Raw genomic sequence first — 24790 nt, forward strand, 5'->3', positions numbered from 1 at the left:
TATCCCCAAGTGCTCATATATAACCCTGGTTTCCCATCTAAACCCAGAACCCTCCCAAAGACTACTGTGAAACCCTACCCATAGTTATAAGCTAATAAAAGCGTTTGTTCTTTCTCCAGTCGAGAGAGCTTTATTTTGCACTACAATTATATTAGCTTATTCCCTAAACAGTGTAAGTGCTGCTCAAGCCAGGCATGCTGCTGATAGACCCTCTCTCTCCCGACATTTCTAAGGAGTTCACGTACTGGCTAGACTGCTTCCATGCCTACCTGAACATGACCTGAGACGTCTTCCACACTGATGAACTCAGGAGGTCCGCACTCATTTCGAGGGTAGGAAAGAAAGGGTATGCAGTAATTATGGACTGCACTACATATGACGCTGCCTTCAAGGCATTGAAGAATAGGTACCTGAAGTCGTAAAATGAGGTCTTAGCGAGGCACTGACTCGCTCTGTGTCGCCAACAGCCAGGAGAGACCACTGATCTGTAGATACTTGCCAAGAAGTGCAGGTACGAAGTGGCTACGGGCCGCGTTCATGAGGAAGAACAGATCCGAGACACTCTAGTCATGGGGGTCTGCTCAAGATACATGAGGCAGCGACTGCTCGAGTCGAGAAAGAAGGACCTGGCTAGCCACATTGAACTGGCCAAATTGTTGGAACAGGCCAAACTCAAGAATGATGACCTCAAAGCCAGTGAGCTCGCTCACTCAGGTGACCCCTTCCAAGGACCGGGTGCTCTCGCTACCCCAGCCCTAACAGCTGCCGCTTCCCATGCTAGGGAGTGCTTTTTCTGCATCAAGAGCCAGCATCCCCAATCTTGTCGCCTGGCTCAAGACTCAGTGTGTTCCAGCTGTTACAAGAAAAGGCATTGGGCAAGGGTTTGCTGCACATGGGGAAGCCCAAGGACGTCTGTGACCTGCACTGCTCCTGGATCCAATTCCAGCCCCAAGTCATCTGCCCTGAATTCACCCGAACCTTCTTGCTGCACGACACACTGATGGAGGGTGGCAATGGCAATGAGCAAATAGCACGAAAAGGCTCAGCAGCCATCTTGCCGCAACTCAAAATCAAACTCGGAACCATCATCATTGGAGGAGGAAGGAGGGCGACCATCTTTCTGTGCCACGAGGTCGACGCCATCTTACCCACGCAAAGCAATGCAAGACAGTGGGGGGCACTTGAGTGAAGAGTATGGAGTCTCCAGGGACATACCCTCAATGGTCCAAGATCAGGACAGTCCTCATCAGCTCAGCAACTCCATAGTGACTGTGAAGGTAAGCAGACATTCCACTAAATGCCTAATGACAAAGTTTCTACTGAAAGCTTCATAGACTCATGGACTGTGCAAGAGTACAGCCTAAATATGTATCCTTCCAATTACTGCATATTCCTTGCATCTCATTCACATTCTTTACGTCTTCAGCAACATTATATAGTACATCATTCATTTGAATGGGGAGATTTCTGTAAATTTTGCCTGTATATATTTGATGAATTGTGTGCTCTGGTTTTGTTGGGTCTGGACTTCCTGTGTCACCTTAAAAGTGTGACCTTGGAGTATTCTGGTCCCCTCCTCCCTGTAATGGTCTGGAACAGAGGGCCCTGAAGTCAGAACCCACATGCAGCCTCTCCACACCAAATATCAACCCCCCCACCTCTCTTCCCGAATCTGTCCTCGGACTGCAAACCTATTGCTACCAAGGGCAGGGGATACAGTGCAGCAGACCGAGATTTCAAAATCTGAGACACAACATCTGCTCAACAAAGGTATCATCAAACCAAGCACCAGCCTGTGGAGAGCGCAAATGGTTGTGGTAAAAGGGGAAAACAAGTCCAGGCTAGTAATTGGCTCTAGCCAAACTATTAATGGGTTCACACACCTGGATGCCTAACCACTCTTGAATTTTTGGCATGGCAAATGATATTGTGCAGTATCGCATCTATTTGACCATCGATCTGAAAGCTGCTTACCACCACCTGCCAATCTGTTCCGAGGACTATCCATATACGGAATTTGAGGCTAACAGTCATCTCTATCAATTCCAGAGGGACCCTTTCAGTATACAAAATGGGGTTTTTATCTTCCAGAGGCAGATGGACAGAATGTTGGATGAGTATGGGTTGAAGGCTACCTTCCCCTACCTCGATAATGTCACCATCTGTGGCCACACCTTGAAGGACCATGACTCCAACCTCCAGTGTTTTCTCCACATGGCGAAAGCCCTGAACCTCACTTATAACTCTGACAAGTGTGTGTTCAGGACTAAACGCCTGGCTATCCTTGGGTACATGGTGGAGAATGACATCATTGGCCTCGATCCCAATAGGATGCACCCCCTGTTAGAGCTCCCCATCCCCACGACCATAAAGGCTTTGAGGAGATGCCTGGGGTTTTTCTCATATTACTCCCAGTGGATCCCTCAATACACTGATAAGGTTTGCCCTCTCTAAAAAGCCACTAATTTCCCCCTCTTGGCTGAAGCCCAAATTGCTTTTAAATACCTTCAAAATCACATTGCAGAAGCAACCATGCACATGGTCGACGAGAATGTACCTGGCCACTATCTTCAACCAAGCGGGCAGGACAGTTGCATTTTTTTCTCAGACATTACAAGGTCACGATCTTCGGAAGCCATTGTAGAAGCCTGAGGCACTGAAGACACTACATGGCTGGTAGGGAATTTACGCTCCTCACTGACCAGCACTCAGTTGCATTCATATTTAATAATGTCAAGAGGGGCAAAATCAAAAATGACAAGATTTCTAGATGGAGGATCGAGCTCTCCACCCACAATTATGACACTGACTATTGGCCAGGAGCCCTTAATGACCCTCCAGATGCCTTATCCAGAGGAAGCTGTGCCTCTGCACACACCGGCCAACTGCGGTCTCTGCATAATGAGCTCTGCCTTCCAGGGGTTACCTGCATGGCTCATTATGTCAAGGTGCGCAATCTGCCCTACTTCATGGAAATAGGGCAGATGAAATTACCAGGTCTTGTGAAATGACCAGGTCTTGCCAGGTCTGCGCAGAGTGCAACCTGCAGTTGTACCGCCCCACAAAGGCGCACCTGATCAAGTCATCCAGGCCCTTCAAACGACTCAGTGTCGATTTTAAGGGACCTCTCCCCTCCACTAATGGAAACACTTCCTTCCTCTCTATCATTGATGAGTACTCCCGCTTCCCATTCATCATTCCATGTCCAGACACATGCACTTTGTCAGTTATAAAGACCTTAGACTCCATTTTTTCCCTATTCGGGTATCCCAGCTATATTCATAGCAACCGGGGCTCATCCTTTATGAGTGACGACCTACGTCAGTATCTGCTGGTGAGGGGCATCATGTCCTCTACTAGCTATAACCCCCAGGGGAACGGGCAGGTTGAAAAGGAGAACACCAAAGTCTGGAAGGCTGTCATACTGACCCTGAAGTCAAAAGACTTTCCAGATCACTACAATGTACTGCAACCAATGCTACTCCTCACAAGCTCCTATTCACTTTCTTTTTTTTTAAACTTTATTTAAAATTTTATGACATGAATAAAATAAAAATTACATTTAAAGAAATAATAAAAAATAAGATAATAAAAATTAGAATACTACATCATTAAACTACACAAATTAACCCCCCCCAATAATTATAACACAACATTAATCATCTAATTTAAAATTAATCCAACCCTCCCCCCCAAAATAAAGAGTGAAGAATTAATTAACAATGTTGTAAATAAAATAGAAAAAACTGTAAATAAAATAGAAAAAACGCTCCTATTCACTTTCGAAAGAAGGCCGGTACTACACTCCCAATCTGGCTCACCACTCCTGATCCAGTCCTTCTCAGGAAGCACGTGAGGAGAATCAAGACCGACCCCCCTGGTGGAAAGGGTGAAACTGCTCCATGCCAATCCCAAGTACACCTATGTGGAGTACCCGAATAGCAGGGAGGACATTGTCTCCATCAGAGACCTGGCACCCACTGGAACAGAGGGTCTGTTGCCTCAGGTTCCCTGCAAGCCATGGTGCTCTTTCTCACCACCCTCAGACAGGGCCTCGGGGGATCCAGTTCAAGAGGAAAGGGCATCCCCCTCCACCTTTGAGCTGGAGTCCCAGCCTGACTCTCCTCCCTCACAAGGGGACCAGGAGACCCCAAGGAGTCCAAGCCCCCCCCCCCCCCCCCCGGGTGCAAACGTATTTTACCAGGATCTCCAGATCCCCGGTTCACTTAAATCTAAATTTGTCAATAAATGTATATTTTTCAATTTTTTTCTGTACCCATGTTCTCTGTCTTCATTCAAAGACCCTAAATTCTACAGGAAGGGTTGAATGCAGTGAACTGGGATTCACTGGTAGTATGTTATGTTTTTGCCTGGCTCCACGCCCATCTTCTCACCTGGTTTTCCACCTAAACCCAGAACCCTTCCAAAGACTACTGTGAAACCCTACCCATAGTTATAAGCTAATAAAAATTTGTTCTCCCTCCAGTTGTGAGAGCTTTTATTTGCGCTACAATGTGGAACATGTCAGTGACAGCCTTTCTGAATATCTCTTTACCACTGGTATTTTGATTAATGGATGTGCTTCTTGAAAATTTTGCTGGGACAGGCTGCCTTAAACAGAAGTATTCTCTTCCTCCTTTTGCAGAAGGTGCCCTTCCCCTTCAGCTCTTACTTCCACATCATTTTCATGCTGTTGGCTGAGATGAAATGCCACAAAGCACCAAGTAACAATTTATTTTGTGTCTCAGCACTTTACTCACAATTTCTTCAACAACAAATCGCAAGCAGCATCACTTATTCATAATCAAGATTATTCCAATCCTTTTAAAACTTGCACTATTTAAATCATGGAGGTAGGGTTAAAGTTTTTCCTGCTGCTAAAATCAGATTTCCCTGTGTTGTTCATATAGAATATTAGCAAGCTAAATTTGTTGGGATAGGTGTCAACTGTAATATGTAATTGATCTGTGTTAATATTAATCCTTGGTTTATGTTGAAACTATATTAATAAATTAGTTTTGGGTGGTTACAGGGGCACAAAGATAACACATTAGCATTTTAAACACACGGTTCTTTGCAGCATCAACAAATGCATTTGCATTTTAAACAGTATTGACCACAGAAGCCAGTTTGAAAGCTGAATCGTCTGATGTTGCATTGCAAGGAGAAGAGATTAAAGATTTTTATGATTGTTCTTGAGATAAGTGGGACAATGGATTGTTTGCTTGAGTATACAAGCAGCCATTTTGTGAGTAAATTCCAGACAGCCCAGAACCAGGAGAGAACCATCAAATGAAGTTAATTACTTTGATTCTGTAAATAAATGAACTTGGATCCTTTTAGCACATCAGTGTGAAAAGACGTTATGAACTTCAAAGACAGAAAAGATGTGATGTACCATGTGATATGAGAGATTTGTCAGAAATATATTATTGAAATGAAAGACAAAGTGTTCAATTGAAGAAAACCTGCCATTCTTTTAAGACACAGAACGGACCAGCAACAATATTTTTTGCAGAAGGGAAAAAGCTACTTGTGCTGCTTCTGAAAAAGGGGAACACAGGATAAGTGGCCTTGAAATAAGTCAGCGCACTTCTGACTGTCTCTTTAAGATTAAGAAGGCAGTTTCAACGTTTGGAACACAGATACCAAAAGTCTTCATTCAAGAGAAGTAAACAGACCTCAGAACATTTAGGAAAGTTAAAAGGGAGTTTGTGAATTCACTCATACGAAGAAAAATCTCTCTGAAAGACAACTCATTGAAAGAATTTAAAGAGGCCAAAGTGCTTTATAATTATTTCTGAATTGAAAATTTAAGACCTTCAAGCAAGACCAAAATTATACTCAAGTATTAAAATTGACTTTTCAGAGTTTGGAACTTTAACACACACACACACACACACACACACACACACACGTACTTGCATTTATGCAAAGTGGGGAGGGGTTAAATTTAGAGTTTGAGATAAGTAAGAAATGTCATGTTATAGTTTAATAAGAACTATTATTTTGAATTTACCATTTTCTGATGAATTTTTGCCATTGCTGTTCCTTTATTAGTGCTACTAAAGTCTCAAAATTGAGAGGGTTATTCATCTGTGACAAATACCTGAGGATTAACTTCACCAGTTGCCTTGCCTGGAGACTTAAAGCATTTCTAGAACAATGCTTTACAATTTGCCAGTTGTGTTTAAGAAAATCTTGCTTTAAATAACAAGTGAAATTGCGGTAAATTGTCACCCTAGTGCCTAAAGCAAGTCAATTTCAGGACCTTTTTCTCCAAAATTTTTAATTTAGTTTTTTGTCATAATTGTGATTCTTTTTTTTATTGTTTCTCTCTTATAAATACATGAAGAAATCATCACTGGCATGTAAAAATATAGCCAAGTGTCAAACCTATTTAGTTTCATGTTTTCTTTAAGGGAGTGAAATTGTGCAACATTTTCAAAATGTTCTAAATATTGTTTGAGATATTTTCTGAGTGAATTGCTTTGTTTGATCAATCTTGGATCAGCCAATCATCAATGTATCTTTAAATCAAATTTCAAAATTTGGAATATGATCAAGATTGTATTGACACATGATAAGAATAATTATAATACTGGGAACAAATGTACTTCAATTACGAGTGAATTGCAACTTACGACTTGGCAATTAAAAATACTAGTTTTAATGCAAAAATATATTACTATATAATTGTTCCATATAGTCATTTTTATGAATAAATGCACATGTTAAAATTATTGCATTTCATAGTACTGTTTTACTCAAATTTCTTGTAAGTTTCTTCTCTGTTAAACTCTTCCAATATACAGATACATGAATTTTGCCAATAATTTCTTTAAAATAAGTTTCATTGTAGAACTCAGGAAATGTAAAAGAATTAGAACTTTTTTTTCAAAAGTTGCAACCTGATTCTTTAGAGTTCCAGTTTTTAACAATTTATTTCTTCAGGGTTTGCAAACTAGGAAATTTTTGTACATTATTTCAAATTGTTGCTTTGCAGTTAAAGATCACCATCACTCAAAACATTTCCATTTCTGAACTCCCCTAAGGACAAGAAAAATGAATCATGCTTGATGTAAGTAATAGTGAATAAGCAGTGAGATAAGCATGGAAGAACGTGGATTCTAGCAGGGGTGAAATGTTTCTAAATATGTTTTTAGGAACACTATAATAATATCACAGTGTTTGAAGCAATGTAATTTACCACGATTAATGTGATTTTATTTACATTATTGAATGATAATTGCATTGTTACATGTTACACAACATCAAAATACTGTATACAAATTTTTGCTCAATTAAACTAACAACTTGGCAAGAAAAACATACTCACGCCATTAATTTGGAATCAGCCATGTTCCCGAATCCAATAGCAGATAATAAACCAACCAGTCATGCTTTTGGGAAGATAACATAGCTTTCTGCAGGACCTCTGACTGTAAGGTTCAGTCATAGACTAAAGTAGCACAACTGTTTATAATACTGTAGAATATTACATTACAAGGTGGAGCAAATCGTTGCTTCTAGGAGCTTAATGCATCAATTATTAATTTGTCTGTGCTGGAACCAAACCCTACAACTTGAAGATTACCAACACCTCATCAGAGGAGCCTCTTGCAAAAGCACATCTTTAATAGTAATTTTATTTGAAAGCTTAAAAGCAACCAAATGTAAAGTTTGATGCTTTACTGATCACATTCTAAAATTGAATGTGTAATGCTTGTATAAGATACCTGTTTGAATAATATATAAGCATATTGAGCTGTGCGTCCTACCACATTTATTAAAAATCAATTATTTATTACAGTGTCTATTTGATCTTTGTTAAATGTAAAAGAAAAAGCCACAGAATTTCACAAGACAGAAGCCTTCACTGAAAACTATCAGATTACATAGTGAAATGTATCTGACAAACCTTGCTGTAATTTGATGAAAGGAAATAAATGAAGTGCAAATTAAAGAGGAACATGACCAGCGTGTTCTACATTTTTAATTGCAACGATTGCAGGCTTGGTGTAAACAGAAGAAAAAATGTGTCATGAATGGGATTGAGGTAAATCATGTGAATTGTTTATAAATAAAGGCTGTACTGACAATAACCACACCAGCAGTGCGAGTATAAGACAGCTTTAATAAACTAATATGAACACTAAGAGGTCTTGTCTCTCTGCAAGATGAACCAGGAAGGCTAGATTGTAGTTCTGGACTGCTTTATGTACAAGGTCACCAGGATGACCCCTGGTGACCTAGTGACATATCACCACAAAGACATTTATTGTTAAAAAGATAATTAAGATGTTTGTTAAAACAACTATATGGAATTCACACCCACTTCAAACTGTGTTTAACCTGCACATTTTATTTTTGCTTATTTAAGCCAGGAGACAAATCATACAATCCATCAATCTGGACAAAGTTCCCAATGCTAATAGACCAGTGATTAAACTCAGTCCCAAAATATACACACTTATTAGTTTGCATGCTAACTTTTCAAAATCATACTATTTGTGTTCATTGTCTGCATTGGATACATGCAGGGTTTTTTTTTGCTTCTTTTGCATATTATTGCTGTGGGTGAAAGCATAAATACTTTTCGTAAAATGTCAAAATATTGTGAAGATAAATTGATGCAAAAATCAGTCCCAGCCATGTCTTGATTCATGTCAAGGCAGCCAAATGTTTGGAAGGTGAATCCATCCAAATCATCAACAGAACTGCTCAATTTTCTTTTTCTCTTCTTTGGCTTGGCTTCGCGGACGAAGATTTATGGAGGGGGTAAAAAGTCCACGTCAGCTGCAGGCTCGTTTGTGGCTGACAAGTCCGATGCGGGACAGGCAGACACGATTGCAGCGGTTGCAAGGGAAAATTGGTTGGTTGGGGTTGGGTGTTGGGTTTTTCCTCCTTTGCCTTTTGTCAGTGAGGTGGGCTCTGCGGTCTTCTTCAAAGGAGGTTGCTGCCCGCCAAACTGTGAGGCGCCAAGATGCACGGTTTGAGGCGTTATCAGCCCACTGGCGGTGGTCAATGGGGCAGGCACCAAGAGATTTCTTTAGGCAGTCCTTGTACCTTTTTTTTGGTGCACCTCTGTCACGGTGGCCAGTGGAGAGCTCGCCATATAATACGATCTTGGGAAGGCGATGGTCCTCCATTCTGGAGACGTGACCCATCCAGCGCAGCTGGATCTTCAGCAGCGTGGACTCGATGCTGTCGACCTCTGCCATCTCGAGTACTTCGACGTTAGGGGTGTAAGCGCTCCAATGGATGTTGAGGATGGAGCGGAGACAAAGCTGGTGGAAGCGTTCTAGGAGCCGTAGGTGGTGCCGGTAGAGGACCCATGATTCGGAGCCGAACAGGAGTGTGGGTATGACAACGGCTCTGTATACGCTTATCTTTGTGAGGTTTTTCAGTTGGTTGTTTTTCCAGACTCTTTTGTGTAGTCTTCCAAAGGCGCTATTTGCCTTGGCGAGTCTGTTGTCTATCTCATTGTCGATCCTTGTCGATACTGCTCAATTAACATGATTACAATGGACGAAAGTGCCATTTTGGGAGTTTGTTAAAGTGGACCTGAGGTTGCACCAAAGCAAACACAAATACAGTTGCACAAACTTTTAATTGTTTTTAATGAGCATTTTGTTACAGCTAGAAGCACTGCCATGAGCAGCAAACATACTAGAAAGGAGAATGACTCATGGCTTACAATATTACCTCATTTATTGTTTTTAACCTCTCGTTTTCTGAAACATATGAACTGACTGCTCCATGTCAGTATGTATTCGTTAAAATTTTATTGTGATTTGTAAGTTAGTCTCATGCCACTCAACCAAATAAGGAGCTTCTTATCACCTCCCAAGCTGATAACAAGAAAGGAATGCAGCCCAAAAGTACAGCCCCCTTTTCCCTTCCATTCACTATTTTAAAACTTACATTTTTATTGTATTCTAAAATCTACTTTCTCATGTTCACATCCTGTCTGGCGCATCATCAAGGGAGACCAGTGCAGATTTCTCACTCACCCTTTGCATTTTTTCTTTCCCTATGATAATGGGAATTGGGTTGTTTTAAACCTAGTATAAATTATTATGGATTTCCCCTCCAAACAAATTACTAATTTAGAGTATGTAAGCGAGTGAAATGATGGCAGATTTTAGTTGTTATATAGTCCAAATATCAAGGTTCTCTTGATTACCAGACATGAGATAACAAAGGAATTGCTATCCTTTCCTGGAAGATGATTAAGAAAGTGATTGAAACTATTGTTTCACTAATTTCAAAAAAATATTAAATGATATTCATTTCCAGTTGGTATATATTCTCTATTGCTCCGGCTTCCAAAGGTATTCCTGTCAATAGCTGAAGGGGAGGAAGAACTTGATTCCGAAATGAATCTGCAGCTTAATTGACTTCAAGTCGACCCTGGAAGGTGAGCTGGATTTATTCAAAGCCAAAGGAGTTTATCAATTACTGTGTTTTCAATACCTGGGAACTTCATATTAGCTCCCAACTTTGTGCAAAATTACAACAGATTACTTTCAAAGCAGGAAATATTCTGATAATGTTTCACACCTCAGATTTTTTTTAAAATGCCATAACCTGAAAGCAGGAAGCAATGACAAATATAAGTTGAAATAGAAATTTTAGGAAGGGTTTTAATATAGATGCGGAAATGCTAAATGCAAAAATCCCCATCATTTGCCATCTGTCGCACCAAATGATGTTTCCCCTCATCAGAACCCAATTCTGACAAAGGATCTTCAATCTAAAATGTTAACATTGTTTGTTTTTCCTTGGATGTTGCCTGACTTGCTGAATGCTTCCATCATTTTCTGTTTTTGTCTTTAACCATCTTGTTGATTTTTGTCAAAATTTTGCAGGCTTCAAGAGATCACTTCACATTCTTCTAAACTCTAAAGAGCACAACCTAATCTACTTAATATTTTTCTGTAGCCTATTCCTCTATTTCTGAACCACAAGTATGGGTGGCACGGTTGGCAGAGTGGTTAGTGAAAAGCCGTTACAGTGCCAGCAATCGGAACTGGGGTTTGAATCTCACGCTGTCTGTAAAGAGTTTGTACGTTCTCCCCATGTCTTCATGGGTTTTCTCCAAGGGCTTCAGTTTCCTCTCTCCATTCATAATGTTCCGGGAGTTGAAGGTTAATTGGGTGTAAATTAGGTGGCATGGACACTGATCTGTTACTGTGTACAGTATGTCTAAATTTATGTCAAGTTCAACAGTTGTAGCAAAAGCTTGAAAAGGAGAGACTCAACAGATAGCAGCTAATTGGGTAATCAAGGTCAGGTGGCCCAAGCATCACAATAAAAGTGAGGAACTGTGTCACAGAGTGATCATCGAGGGAGCAGTCATCGTCAGAGTGGAAAGGCTTTGGCTCAAAGGGCTTTAGCACATAGAGACTGAGGTGGTGGTGCAGGAGTTCAAGTAAGTAAGGGCCACCCTATTTGAGGAACAAAAAAGATTCAGCAGGTAGGCACAGATAAGGTCAAGTTCTCTTTATCTTCTATGGCCCCCAGGGCATGGGAATGCTCCTCTTGCAGAATGTGGGACATCATGGAAGCCAGCAATATCCCTGATGACTTAATCTGCAAGGTGCATCCACCTGCAGCTCCTGAAAAACCAAGTTAAGGAATTGGAGCTGAAATTGGATTTACTCTGGATCATTTGGGAGGCAGAGGAGGTGATAGACAGGAGTTACAGGAACACCTTCACACCTGTAAGATATAGTTAAAAGAAAACAGCCAGTAGTGGATGCCCCAAAGTGGGTTCCAGCATCACTGAAAGAAAAGCTCGAGCAGGAACTCAACCAAATGATGGCACTAGGGGTCAGAAAGAAAGTGGAGGAGCCCACAGAATGGGTGAATTCAATGGTGTATGTCAAAAAGAAGAATGATAATCTATGTGTGTGCATGGACCCAAAAGACTTGAATGCCAATACAAAGAGGGAACGTTATCAGATTCCAACCAGGGATGAAATTACAAGTGGGAAGGCCGGTGCATAGTTTTTCACTGAATTGGCTGCATCCGAGGGCTTCTGGCAAATAAATCTGCATGCAGATAGTACAAAATACTGTACATTTAATACACTGTTTGGCTGATACTTCTGTCTGAGGATGCCTTTTGGAACTTCCTCAGCTCTGGAAGTGGTCCACCGGACAATGGAACACATCATAGAAGACATAAATGGGGTATGTGTATACATAGATGACATGATCCTATGGGGATCATGTGAGAGACTCATCAAAGTGCTACAATGCATCCAGAAGTATGGATTAAAATTAAACAGAAATAAAATGTCAGTTTGGTGTGAAGGAAATCATCTTTCCGGGAGATAAACCATCAGAGGCAGATGTGGAGCCAGACAAGAGCAAGGTGAAAGCAATTTTAGAGATGCCCTGACCCACTGACAATATAGGCATATTGAGAGTGCTGGGAATGATCAATTTCATTGGTAAATTTATATCAAACCTGTCTTCCAAAACAATGTACCTAAGGAAGTTGTTACAGGATAAAATTAAATTCAAGTGGACAGCCAACCGCGAGGAGGAATAATGATGGTTAAAGATCATTCTCACTACTGAACCAGTGCTTTTGACATTCTTTGATGCATCCATAAAGATAAAAATATCTACGGATGCTTCAAAAGATGGAATAAGTGGTGTACTATTTAAGGCTGTTGGAGAAGATTGGAGGCCAGTAGCATTTGATCAAGGAGAATGACAACATCTCAATGTTGATATGCACAGATTGAGAAAGTGTGTCTGTTCTACGTACTTGAAAATTCCACAGTTATGTGTATGGTCTACCAACATTCGTCCCAGAGACAGACAAACGACAAGCCATTAATAGCCATAATTAAGAAAAACCTCAGTAGAATGTCACCGTGAATCCAAAGGCTGATGATGAAACTATAACATTATGACTTTGAATTGGTGTACACACCAGGGAAATTTATTGTGTTGGCTAATGCATTATCCAGGGCAGTGACGCAGAGTAAAGCACACAATGAGAGTTCCATAGAAACAGATGTGAATCTCCACGTGAATCAGATTACTGAATCTCTTCCAGTATGAAATCCAAGCAGATTGCAGCTGAAACAGAAAAGGGCACAGTTCTACAGAAGATCATGAAGAATCTGAATGAAGGATGGCCTCAAGGTGAATGTCAGCCATACTATATCAGAGCAGAGCTGAGTATTGTCAATGGGCTTCTACTCAGAGCAGAATTAGCATTCCTCAATCACTGCAACAAGAGATGCTGAAAAGGGTACATGAGGGCCACCTTGGAATGGAAAAATGTAAGCGGAGGCGGGGGGGGGGGGAACAGAACTGCAGTTTATTGTTTAGAAATAAACACTGACATTGACAGGATGTTTTCCAGCTGTGAGACCTGTTTGAAATATCATGCAAAGCAGACAAAGGAACCCATGATAATAACTGATGTACAGTGGAACCATGGCAGAAAGTTGGGATTGATCTGTTTCACATGAATGGAAAGAATTACTTGTTGGTTATTGACTATCCAACAATGTGTTGCTTTCTAACATGTCTGCTAGTTCTGTGATCAAAGATAAGAAATCAATCTTATTCCTCAAATTGTCTACAATGACAATGGACCATGCTACAGCTGTGGAGAATTCCAGAACTTTGCAGAAAAGTATGATTTTTGACATGTGACTTCAAGTCCTCTGTCTCCACAGTCAAATGATAGTTAAACAATTGCTCAAGAAAGCACAAGAGAGTGGTTCAGATCCTTATCTAGCTCAATTGAATTACAGAGCTTCACCACTTGAACATGGCATGTGGTGACATGCAGAGAATGTCAGTGGGTGCACTGAGTTTCTGATGGGGCAAAGACAATGCACTACACTTCCCTACTCTCCAGAGCCAAAGAACAGAAATGTCGAAGATGTCAAACGGAAACAAAAATATCTGCAATGGAGACAAAAAGTAAACTATGACAAGTCAGCAAGAAGCTAAGGGCCACTGGCACAACATAACCCAGTGAGACAACACTTGGGACAAGAAGGCCACTGTTCTGTAGGAAGTAAATCCAAGATCCAACACTGTCAGAACAGAGGATGGTCAAATACTAAGGAGGAATCAAAAGACCCTGCTGAAAATGCAAGGGAGACTGCAAGAACAGACAAAGGCAGAAGATCCAGCCTGCACAGCAACAGAGGGAACACCACCAGTGCTAGACAGTGGTGGACCAGCAGAGCCGACACAAGCACCTGTGTTCAGACGATCCACATGCGTTATCAAAGCACCTGACAGACTGAATCTCTCAAAAAAAACCGCTCACTTAAAAAGTTAATGCTGCTGCTGTTTGTGTTTATGCTTGTGTTGAATTTTAAATTGAAATGAATACTGTATTTGTGTGTCATGTTAGATTAAACATCTCAAGAAAGGGAATGTTATGACCACTAGAGGGAGATGGAGACAAATTGTTGCAGCTGGGGGTAGATTCAAAATCAATGCCTCCACTAGGTTGTGAGTGCTTTAGCTAATAAAGTATTGTTGCTATGAAAGAACCTAAATTTCTTTATTACAAGAAAAGAGACATCGCATAATTTACATATGTTTACATATCAACTAGCTTGTATATTACAGGCATTGCCAGCATTTTTCCATGAGCTGCAGGAGCAAACCATTTGGACAATGATTAGTTGCAGCTGGAATTAAAGAATGAGTATGTTTATATTGTTTCTACCGTATTGACATTGAAACGTTTTACTTTCTGGAGGGATGGGTCAGCAGCATCTTGGCTCGACAATGAAAAGGGAGCATTTTGGAAATGCTTCTTTTTCTCAACTGGAATGATGAACATGCGCAATATGTGACAAATCATCGCTTAGTCGGAGGCATTCATTTGTGCAAAAGTAGTACTTTTGAATAAAATAACTTCACGTCAAGGCATAACCGTTCTCTAAAATGGGGTGAAATACATCTGTAATTTAATTGGGGTGGGTTGGCGGAATTGTGCGATACAACGCAGAGGCCCGTTCACAATTTTTTCCCGAGCAACGAAAGCGAATCCCATGTTCTCTCCTGTGATAATGGTGGATAGGGTGGGGGGGATGGGAATGGGGGGATAGGGTGGTGGGAATGGGGTGATAGGGTGAGGGGATAGGGTGGGGGGAAAGGGGGGATAGGGTGGGGGGGACGGGGGATAGGGTGGGGGGATGGGAATGGGGTGGGGAATTGGATGGGAATGGGGGAATGGGATGGGGAGATGGGAATGGGGATAGGGTGGGGAATGGGATGGGGGATAGGGTGGGGGATGGGGGGATAGGGTGGGGGGATGGGGGGATAGGGTGGGGGGATGGGGGGATAGGATGGGAGGATAGGGTGGGGGATGGGGATAGGGTGGGGGATGGGGATAGGGTGGGGGGATGGGGATAGGGTGGGGGGATGGGGATAGGGTGGGGGATGGGAATGGGGTGGGGGATGGGAATGGGGTGGGGGATGGGAATGGGGTGGAGGGATGGGAATGGGGGATAGGGTGGGGGGGTGGGAATGGGGGATAGGGTGGGGGGTGGGAATGGAGGGATAGGGTTGTGGGGGGAATGGGATGGGGGATAGGGTGGGGGGATGGGAATGGAGGGATAGGGTTGTGGGGGGAATGGGATGGGGGAAGGGCCTCTTCTACCTCAGGCGGAACCACGGAGCGTGGCTTTTGGAGACGCGGTGTGAGTATTGGAGGGGGGAACGATAGGTCCGAGTTGGCGCGTCGGACGGCTGGTGTTTGAGTTGCGCCTTCCCTCCTTCAGGAGCCCAATATGGAGGCGGTGAGCAAAGGTCGCGATATTAGTTTGTCAGCTCTGAAGCAAAATGACCCTTTCATCTCCAGCATCGTCGACGTGACCAGCCAGGTCGCCCTGTATAATTTTAACCCGAAAACTGGCGAGTGGGTAAGTCGTAAGGGGATTTAAAATGTTCTCCAGGCGAGGGAAGCTGTCGCCTGGACTCGCTGGAGAGCTGAAGTTTTCACTGTCTCGGCGTCTTGTATTTATTTGTTCATCGCTTCAAGTATTTGTTGTGCAGCATAAACGTTGATCATTTACCTCAAGGGATCGGCTTGAATTCAAGACCTGACAGGAGCGCTCGCCACAAATGGCTATTTGGTGAAAAATGTTCTGCACAAGCTCTTTATATCATCCAACCTGATCAGCAGATTTTCTAATTTGTGTTAAATTAGTTTTTCTTTATTCGGGGACGATAGTTAAATATTGAGTAAGGTTCGGGAAATTAAACCTTCTCCAAAGTGGCAAAGTTGTATTCTCAGATTTCATATATTCACGCCATGCTAATTGATCTTTCAAATGACTTTTTTATGACTTTAAGATCTTGTACCTTTTCTACATTTTTTTGCAAAACTGATGTGGTAATAAAGATTTGATTTGCGTAGATCAGGACTGATTTACTAAGATCATTTTTACCATTTAACTTATCACCTCCAGTAATTTTGGCAGACCTAGCTTGAGCCTTGTGAATTTTGATGGAGACTTGTTTTTATTTAATTATTTTAATGATCGTGAATTTATTGTCATACACTTAAGTACAATATACATATGCACCAACATTCTTACTTCCAGCAGCCAAGCAGGTACTTTATAAAAGAAACACTTTTAATAGTTCACATAAAATTACTGCTAAATATTAAAATATATTGATAATATTCATAGTTAGAATAGTGCAAGAAAAGTTCTACTGAGCATTGTATGGCACTGTCCTGATCGTTTGGCTCAAGTTTTATTTTACTTGCCCTGCTAAATTTTGAAATTGCTATGAAATAATGAGGATTTTTTCCTGTTAATATCCAAATCATGATGGCTTTCATTAATAGTGAAATAAAATTTAAATATTGATCATTTCTGGGTTCATTTTTTGCTCTTGGGTAGTTGAGCAGTCTGTTATTTAGAAAGTGATACCCCTGGATGCTATCCCCTGAAGAACTGCCCATGTCATTCCCTATTTTTTCACCAGCAGGCATTCTTCAATCAGTAACAACAGCAGAATTAGGTATTCTTTGCCTCTGGCTTCTTCTGTAATTCACTGACTCCTGCAGCTTTTTTAATTGTATTTCTCCCACTTGACTTTCTGTCTGAAATTTTCCATTCTCCAAGGTATTATTGCTTCCAATATGTCTTTTCCCCTCTTGAGTTGATAACTTGCCTGCTATCCTTTCTCTTTTTCTCCAAGAAAAACATTCCTGTGATCTGAACTTTAACCCATCACTCTTCACTCATCTGTCACCTCAAGCTGTTCTTTGAATGATTCATATTTTTTTCTTTGATCCCAGCAGAAACTACCTTTTCATTCCTTCCCTTCCCCTGTCTCTACTTTTGTATTACCTTAAATCTGATTCTTTTGAGTTTCCCATTTGGGCTGAAACCATATCAGGCTGATGACCAATATTCCTCACAGTTTCTGCTTGTACTTGTGAAACGTTTAGTTTGATTTTAAAAACTTTTGAACGCCAAATCCAATCTTTATATCAGTGTCTTTATGTCTACCATCAATTTTATCAGTCACATGTTTTAAGTCATTGATGACGATTTGATGTATTTTGATTTCTGTTCTGGATTTATCCATGTGAGTTATTTTACCATTTTTCAAAGATTGGACTATTTTACATTAAATGGAACTCTGCGGGGAGGTGGTAAATATATAAATGAAAGGGATCGAAGTTTAATGGCTGCCCTGCACTCCTGCTAGAGCTGTCACATTGTGTTAACTGAGCTCCTGGACTTTGTCTGGAAGGGAAAAGCTGGAGCCCCCAGTTGTTGGCCATTTTTGGTCCCCTCACAATTCCCAAACTGACATGTCCTTGGCCTCATTCAGTGTTTGGATGAATCTAAACATAAACTTGAGGAACAGCACATGTTTTAAACTAGAAAGTCTGTAATACATAAATGGTGGAGAAACACAGCAGATCACTTAGTAACTTTCAGGAACAAGGGGATATAATCAACTTTTCGGGAATGAACTGTTCATCAAGGTATGAGCAAAAGGCAGGCAGGCAGGTGTCTGGAGGAAAAAAATTGGGGGGAAAAGAGAGGAGGGAAGAAGGGGCAGTGGAAGGTTCACAGGCCAACAGGTAAGAGGTCATACATAGGTGGATAAAAAGCTGAGGTAATGGGGGAGGGGATTACTTGCTGAATAGGGTGGGGAGGGGGAGCTGGAGGAAAGTCAACAGAGGGATGGGGAAAGGAGCCCAATGGAAACTAGACAGTTAATGATATCTGGTTGAAGAGTGCCCAGACAGATCATTGGGTGTCCTTCCTCCAATTTGTGGTAGCCTCTGTTTGGCAGTGAATGAGGCTATGGACAGACATGTCATTTTGGGAATGGGGTGTGGGATTGAAATGGTTGGCCACTGGGAGGGCCCTGTTTTTGCACCTGACAGAATGAGGGAGCTTTCAGATGACACCTGCAGATTCACCAGTGAAGTGTTGCTTCACTTAGAATGATGATTGGGGCCACGAATGGTGGTGAGGGAGGGGGTGTAGATGCAAGTGTAGCATTTCCAATGGTTACAGGGGTAGATACCAAGGGAATGATGTGGAAAAAGATGAGTGGCTGAGTCCCTGCAGAAAGTAGAGAGGGGAAGACAAGTCTGGTGGTGCGATCATGTTGTAGATGACAGATGTGTTGGATTCAGAGGCTGGTGGTGTGGTAGGTGAAGACGAGGAGAATCCTGTCCTTGTGCCTAGGGATAAAGGGGAACAACACGACGTTCCTCCTGGATGACCTTAAACCCAAAAGCCTGTACTTTGATTTTTTTTCCCCAAATTCAGTAACTCCCTCCACCACCTCCTTCTGGTTTCACTATTTGCATCCTTTCTTTACTTACATTTGTCCTTGCTTTTCTCTCTTACCTGTTCTCTTTCCCTCCTCTGCTGGTTGTCTCTCTCTCTCCATCTATCATTTTCTGTCCCAACATCCTATCATTCAACCCTTCCCCAACTAATTTCATTTTTATATCATTGATATATCCCCATCCAACATTAGTCCCAATAAAGGTTCCTGACCTGAAAAGTTCTCAGTAATTTAAAAGTTTGGAACATTATTCCTGTGGTATAAAATGGTTTATTTTTGGAGAAATTTGTTTAACTTGTTGAACATGACTTTTTTTTTTAATGTGTAGGAGAAGACCGATATTGAAGGTACTTTGTTCGTGTACACCAGGTAAGTTTATAAATTCTGAATTTTTAAGATTTAATTTAAAACAAAATGCTGGAAATATTTAGCAGGTCAGACAACATGGCAAAGACTTAATGTTTCCCATGGATCACATTTCATCATTTAGGAAAGTTAAGAATGAAATGATTTGACTGTTATGGGGAAGAGGTAGTCGGACAAAAGGGATTGCATGATGGTCAGATGAAACTAAATAAAGTGGAATGAAGCGGTGTTGACTTCAAATGGTTGTTAAAGGCTGGTGAATAGCAAAAGGTTTATGTGGAGGAGGTGTACACAAGAAAAAATAATCAAGAACAGGAGAAAAATTGAATGATTCAAATGTAAAATGCAAGGCTGGAATGTTGATTACCCAAAAATATTGAATCCTGAAGGTGATCATGTCATACCTGTTCCTTGAATTTATTTGAATCGTATGCGGGGCTTGAAGGCATGTTAAAGAGATGAGTGGATGAATGGTCCTGGAGGGAGTGGTCCCTGCAGAGAGGGGAAGATGTGTCTGGTGTTAGGATCATGTTGTAGGTAACAAAAATATGTTGGATGTGGAGTCAGGTGGGGTGGTAGATGTCGACAAGCAGAATTCTGTCCTTGTGTCAAGGGATGGAGGGGAACAGTACATCCTTTTCCACCTTGATGAATTTGGAGACTTGAAGTCAGGTATATGGAAGCACAAAATGACCCTTGCATACTGCAAAGCACATCTCATGACTGTTGTTTTATCAATGTCAGGATCACCACATTATGAATACTGAATGTTGGGTACAGAATGAAAGCACAAGTTAAGTGTTGGGTTTAATTCTTTTATTTTCTATAACAAGAAAGAGGAATACAAACTAAATATATTAAATGGAATTGTTTAAAAGGGTCTGAGGGGGAGAAAAAGAGGCCTCATGACAGTCAGATTGTCTGAGGTCGGGGGACTTTGAGGCAGACTGTTGCTTTGCAGCCTTGAGAAACTGATTTGGTTGTGTGGTGAATGTCTGCCAAGCTGCCTGTCTGTCTGTACTAACATTGGCTGTGCATTATCTCTACTGTTAAGGACACTCCCCTTGGATATAACTGTATATGCACCTATTGTCTTTCATTATTGTATCATGAGTTTCTGCTAATAAAAGCCATGATTATTGTTTGACCACATCATCTTTGTCTGCTTCATCAACTGGCACTTCAGGTTGGTAGTTTCCCCTTTGAACCTGGCAGACAGTAACATCCAGTTCTTGCCGATGCCAGTAACCAGCCCCAAGATGGCTGCTGTTGGACTTTTTGTAACATTTAAACAGAATAATACTGGGCTTATTTGTGTTCACTGCTTATTCTTTGAAATCTGATGTTTGTAGTACTGATGTTTGTTTAAAATTGAGCAGTTGTTCATTACTGCAATCGGGAGGATTAGGTTAGGGTTAAAATAAAAAATGTTTTAAGTGGGATAGTCTCCATAAAAAGATGGCCGCGCCGGTCTATTTTCACTGCTTGTTGTTGTTTACACAGTAATCAATTTATTCTTAATTGTATGTTCAGCCCTTTGGATCAATGTGTGTTGTGTTAAATGCACTAACTACCACTAAATGCAGCAATTCTGAAATTAAACAAAAAAATTTGGAAATGCTCAACAGCATCTATGAAAAAACGAGTTCTGACACAAGGTCTTGAGCATGAACTGTTTTCTTTCCACTCTTCTCTCTCTCCTCTCTTCTCTCTTCTCTCTTTTTTCTGTCTCTCTCTCTCTTCTCTTTTCTCTGTCTCTCTCTCTCTCCTTTCTTTTCTCTGTCTCTCTCCTCTCTTTTCTCTCTCCTCTCTTTTCTCTCTCTCCTCTCTTTTCTCTCTCTCCTCTCTTTTCTCTCTCTCCTCTCTTTTCTCTCTCTCTCCTCTCTTTTCTCTCTCTCTCCTCTCTTTTCTCTCTCTCTCCTCTCTTTTCTCTCTCTCTCCTCTCTTTTCTCTCTCTCTCCTCTCTTTTCTCTCTCTCTCCTCTCTTTTCTCTCTCTCTCTATCTCTCCTCTCTTTAAAAATGAGTATTCAGAGGTGAAGCTGATAATGGAGATACATTCTGGTCTTTACAAGGTTCAAAATTCAGAAAGTTGTCTTTTATTCTTGACTCTAGTATTGTATTCACTCATGTAAACTGCTTCTTGGAGCTAGGGAGGCTTTGGAAAATTCACAAGGAAAGTAGGAGTCCATTGCCTAAGAGGATATTGTCTGCATATTCCATTGTAACCTTAAAAAGGAAATTGGATGAGCACTTGAAATAGAAGAAAGATTAGGTATGTTCAAAGCATGGGAATGGTAATAACTTCTATGCTTGGAAGGACCTCTTCTTAATGAGCATTCCTTTGGCCTTCTATCTTCATGCTTTCTTTGATTCTAATATTGTGAAAGTTATTTATTGATGCATATTTCAAGTCAAAAATTAATCTATCTCAGTACTACATGTTAACTAAGAATTGGGTAATTGAACATTTGTATTTTAATACCATGGTCAGTTTCTAATGTTGCTTGATGGCTTTCATCTGCTCCATTTTCAATAAGTTAGGGAAATTGAATGCAAGATAAACATACAGTATAAATATTTTCATTTGAAAATCCCAATTTTTGTTTCATTCTATTGGAGCAGGATGATTCATTTGGTTTCTGGATAATGTTAATTATGACCAAAACAAAATTAATGGTGATAAACAGAAAAACACAAAAGCTGCAGATGCTGGAATCAAGAGCAAAGAACTGATGGAAGAACTCAGCAGGTCAGACGTCATCCATTATTAGAAATAGTCAACGATTTAGATTTGAACCCTTTATCTAGATGAAGATTAAAATAGGAAAAATTACAAATGAAACTAGAAGAGTGGTCTCAAAGGTCAATCAGAGTAGGACAGGGTGGCACAGTTAGTGTTATGCTGTTAAAGCATGAACGATCCAGACTGAAGTTCCAGTCCTGCACTGTCTGTATAGAGTTTATACATTCTCCCCATGTCTGTGTGAGGTTTCCCTGAGGCTCTGGTTTCCTCCGGCTGTTTGAAACATATCAGGGATTCTAGGTTAATTGAATGGTATGGGCTTGTGTGCTGAAATGACCTGGTACTGTGCTGTTCATTAAAATGTTTAAGGTGTGGGAGGTCTCTGTGTCTCTGTCTGTCACTCCTCTCCACTCACCACCACTTTATAGAGGTCAGTTGGATCTTGTTAACTCCAGCCCCAATCATTTTTTAGGAGCACTTGCCTGGTGATTTATACTATTCGTCAGTTTCTCCCCTCCAGTTAACAACTGTTTTGGGGTTGTTGCCCATGTTCGTAATACAGGCTAAATTTAAGAATTTATTGTCATGAACATGCCATGAAATTCATTATTTTGTGGCGGCATCACAGTCCAAACATTTATATAAACCACCTAAGAAATTAAAAATAGTGGGAGGAGTGACGTGATGGAGTAATGGTTGGTCGAGTAGAACCAGCCCTTCTCCAGAGAAAAGGAAAAAAGTCCGGGGGAGAAACACAACCAAACAAACACAAAACACAAGAAAGAGGATAAAGTAACAAGGAAGAGCCAGGAGAGAGCAAGGTAGGGGTGTAGCCATACTAGTTAATAAAAATGTACCAATCAAGATAGGCGAAAAGAGAGCAAGCCAGAATGACAGAAAGAAGAAAGAAAATCCCTGAAAAAGAAAGAAGACTGCCTTACCTAAACACGGGAGCAGGGAGCCACCGTGAAGAGGATCGTCCGACACCCCACCCCCACCGGAAGCTGGTAGGTGCCCAGAGGAGCAGCGACCTCCCGACCGGCAGACTACAAAAATGGCTCTTGGAGCCAGCTGAGGGACAATGGGACACTCGGCTGGGGTTGCCCAGAGTCGGGAGGAACAGGAGAGGGGTGAGCAACGACGTGCGGAGCAGGAAGGGGGCAGTCGGCGGCAGGGGACCCTGCTGGAGGTCCAACAACGAGATAGGAATGGCTCACCAGAAAGTGCTGAAGAGAAAACACCAGTGAGGAAAAAAGAGACACAGAAGAGAGGAAGAAGACACAGACATAGAAAAAGAAAAGGAAGACCAAGGTCTACACAGGAAAGAAGGTGGTAAAGGAAATAGACAGACTATAGATAAAGATTTTTTTGAAGACCTTATGAGGTCATTAAAAGAAATGTTAATACTTGAATTTAATGCAAGTAAAAGGAAAATGGAAAGGGCAGAAGACCAAATGCAAAGTTTAGAGTTGGCCATTGCAGAAATAGGGAAAAGAGTAGAAAATGTGGAAGAACGAGAAACAGCTGTAGAAATGGAAATAAATGAATTAAGAGGAAAATTGGAAGAAAGAGACAGAAATCAAGGAGACACAAGATTTGTTATCCCAGAAAATTGACATGTTGGAAAACTACATTAGGCGCAATAATATAAAAATAGTGGGCCTGAAAGAAGGCAAAGAAGGGTCAGACATTAAGGAATTTATAAAAATATGGATCCCGAAGGTGTTGAGAGCAACAAATCTACAAGTAGAAATAGAAAGAGCACACAGAGCACTGGTACCGAACTGCAACCACACCAAAAGCTGAGATCCATTTTAATAAAATTTCTAAGCTACTTAACAAGAGAGAGCATATTGGAGCGGGCAAAGAATAAAGTAAGAGAAAACAAGCAGCTGTTGGAATATCAGGGACAAAAAATATTTTTTTTTTACCCGGACATAAGTTTTGAAATTTTAAAGAAGAGGAAGGAGTTTAATATGGCAAAATGATTTTGTGGAAGAAAGGCTACAACTTTGTGCTGCGACACCCAGCAGTACTTAAAGTATTCATCCCTGGGGAGCAGAATAGACTGTTCTCGGATCCAAAGGAAGCCCAAGAATTCACAGAATGTTTGCAGGACGGGAAACGAGATGAGGAGGAGTAACAAGAAAAAAGACTGGCGAGAAAATGTATAAAAAATATGTAGTAATATAAAAGAGGGACAATGTAAATACAGAGGTTTAAAGTTGAAAAAGAGAAGGGAAAGGGAGGGGAAAAAAAACTTTGTTATATGTATAGAAAATGAATAGTGTTTCTCTGGGGGGGCTGAGGAGAGGGGAAAAAACTGTCACTGCAAAATCAGTTGATGCTTGCGATTATTATTGCAAACCAAGTGGAAAGGGGAGTTGTGGTTGCCCGGCAAGGGACGAGAGTCAACACAAAGTGGGGGGGGTTCAGTGTTATTTTGTTAAAGTATTCTTTGTGTTATTTGTTGTGGGGAGTTTTGGGATATTTTGTGTTTTAAGCATGTTGTTGTGTATTGAGAAAAATAAGGAAAACTTTTTTTTTAAATAATGGATGAAAGGTGATGGGGGAGCCGAGGAGGTGAAAAAGTGAAAACAAAGGTATAAGATGGCTATGTTGAACTATATGACCATAAACATTAATAGAATACATAACCAAATTAAAATGAAGAGGCTACTAATACTACTCAAAAAGGAAAAAATAGATATAGCATTTGTACAGGATCTAACCGAGGCGGAACATAGTAAATTAAAGAGAGACTGGGTAGGGCTCATAGCGGCAGCATCATATAATTCAAAAGCTAGGGGTGTAGCCATACTAGTTAATAAAAATGTACCAAT

General features: G+C 41.0%; 1 protein-coding gene across 8 annotated transcripts in view; it reads left to right on the top strand.

Annotated features, from left to right (window-relative positions):
* Nucleotides 1–24790, top strand: part of dcp1a (decapping mRNA 1A) — a 147266-nt gene that overhangs the window by 35566 nt on the left and 86910 nt on the right. For 4 of the 8 annotated variants that reach the window (XM_069939728.1, XM_069939726.1, XM_069939731.1 and 1 more), the window contains exons 1-2: nucleotides 15789–15926; nucleotides 19166–19206. In XM_069939728.1, coding sequence (XP_069795829.1) covers nucleotides 15795–15926; nucleotides 19166–19206 — 173 coding nt within the window. In that variant the 5' untranslated portion in view covers nucleotides 15789–15794. Of the gene's footprint in view, nucleotides 1–7006; nucleotides 7082–15788; nucleotides 15927–19165; nucleotides 19207–24790 lie in introns of those variants that run through there. The other 4 variants (XM_069939730.1, XM_069939732.1, XM_069939735.1 and 1 more) reach the window with 3 other exon arrangements.

The sequence above is a fragment of the Narcine bancroftii genome, chromosome 5 (genome assembly GCF_036971445.1).
Source record: "Narcine bancroftii isolate sNarBan1 chromosome 5, sNarBan1.hap1, whole genome shotgun sequence".
NCBI lineage: Eukaryota > Metazoa > Chordata > Chondrichthyes > Torpediniformes > Narcinidae > Narcine > Narcine bancroftii.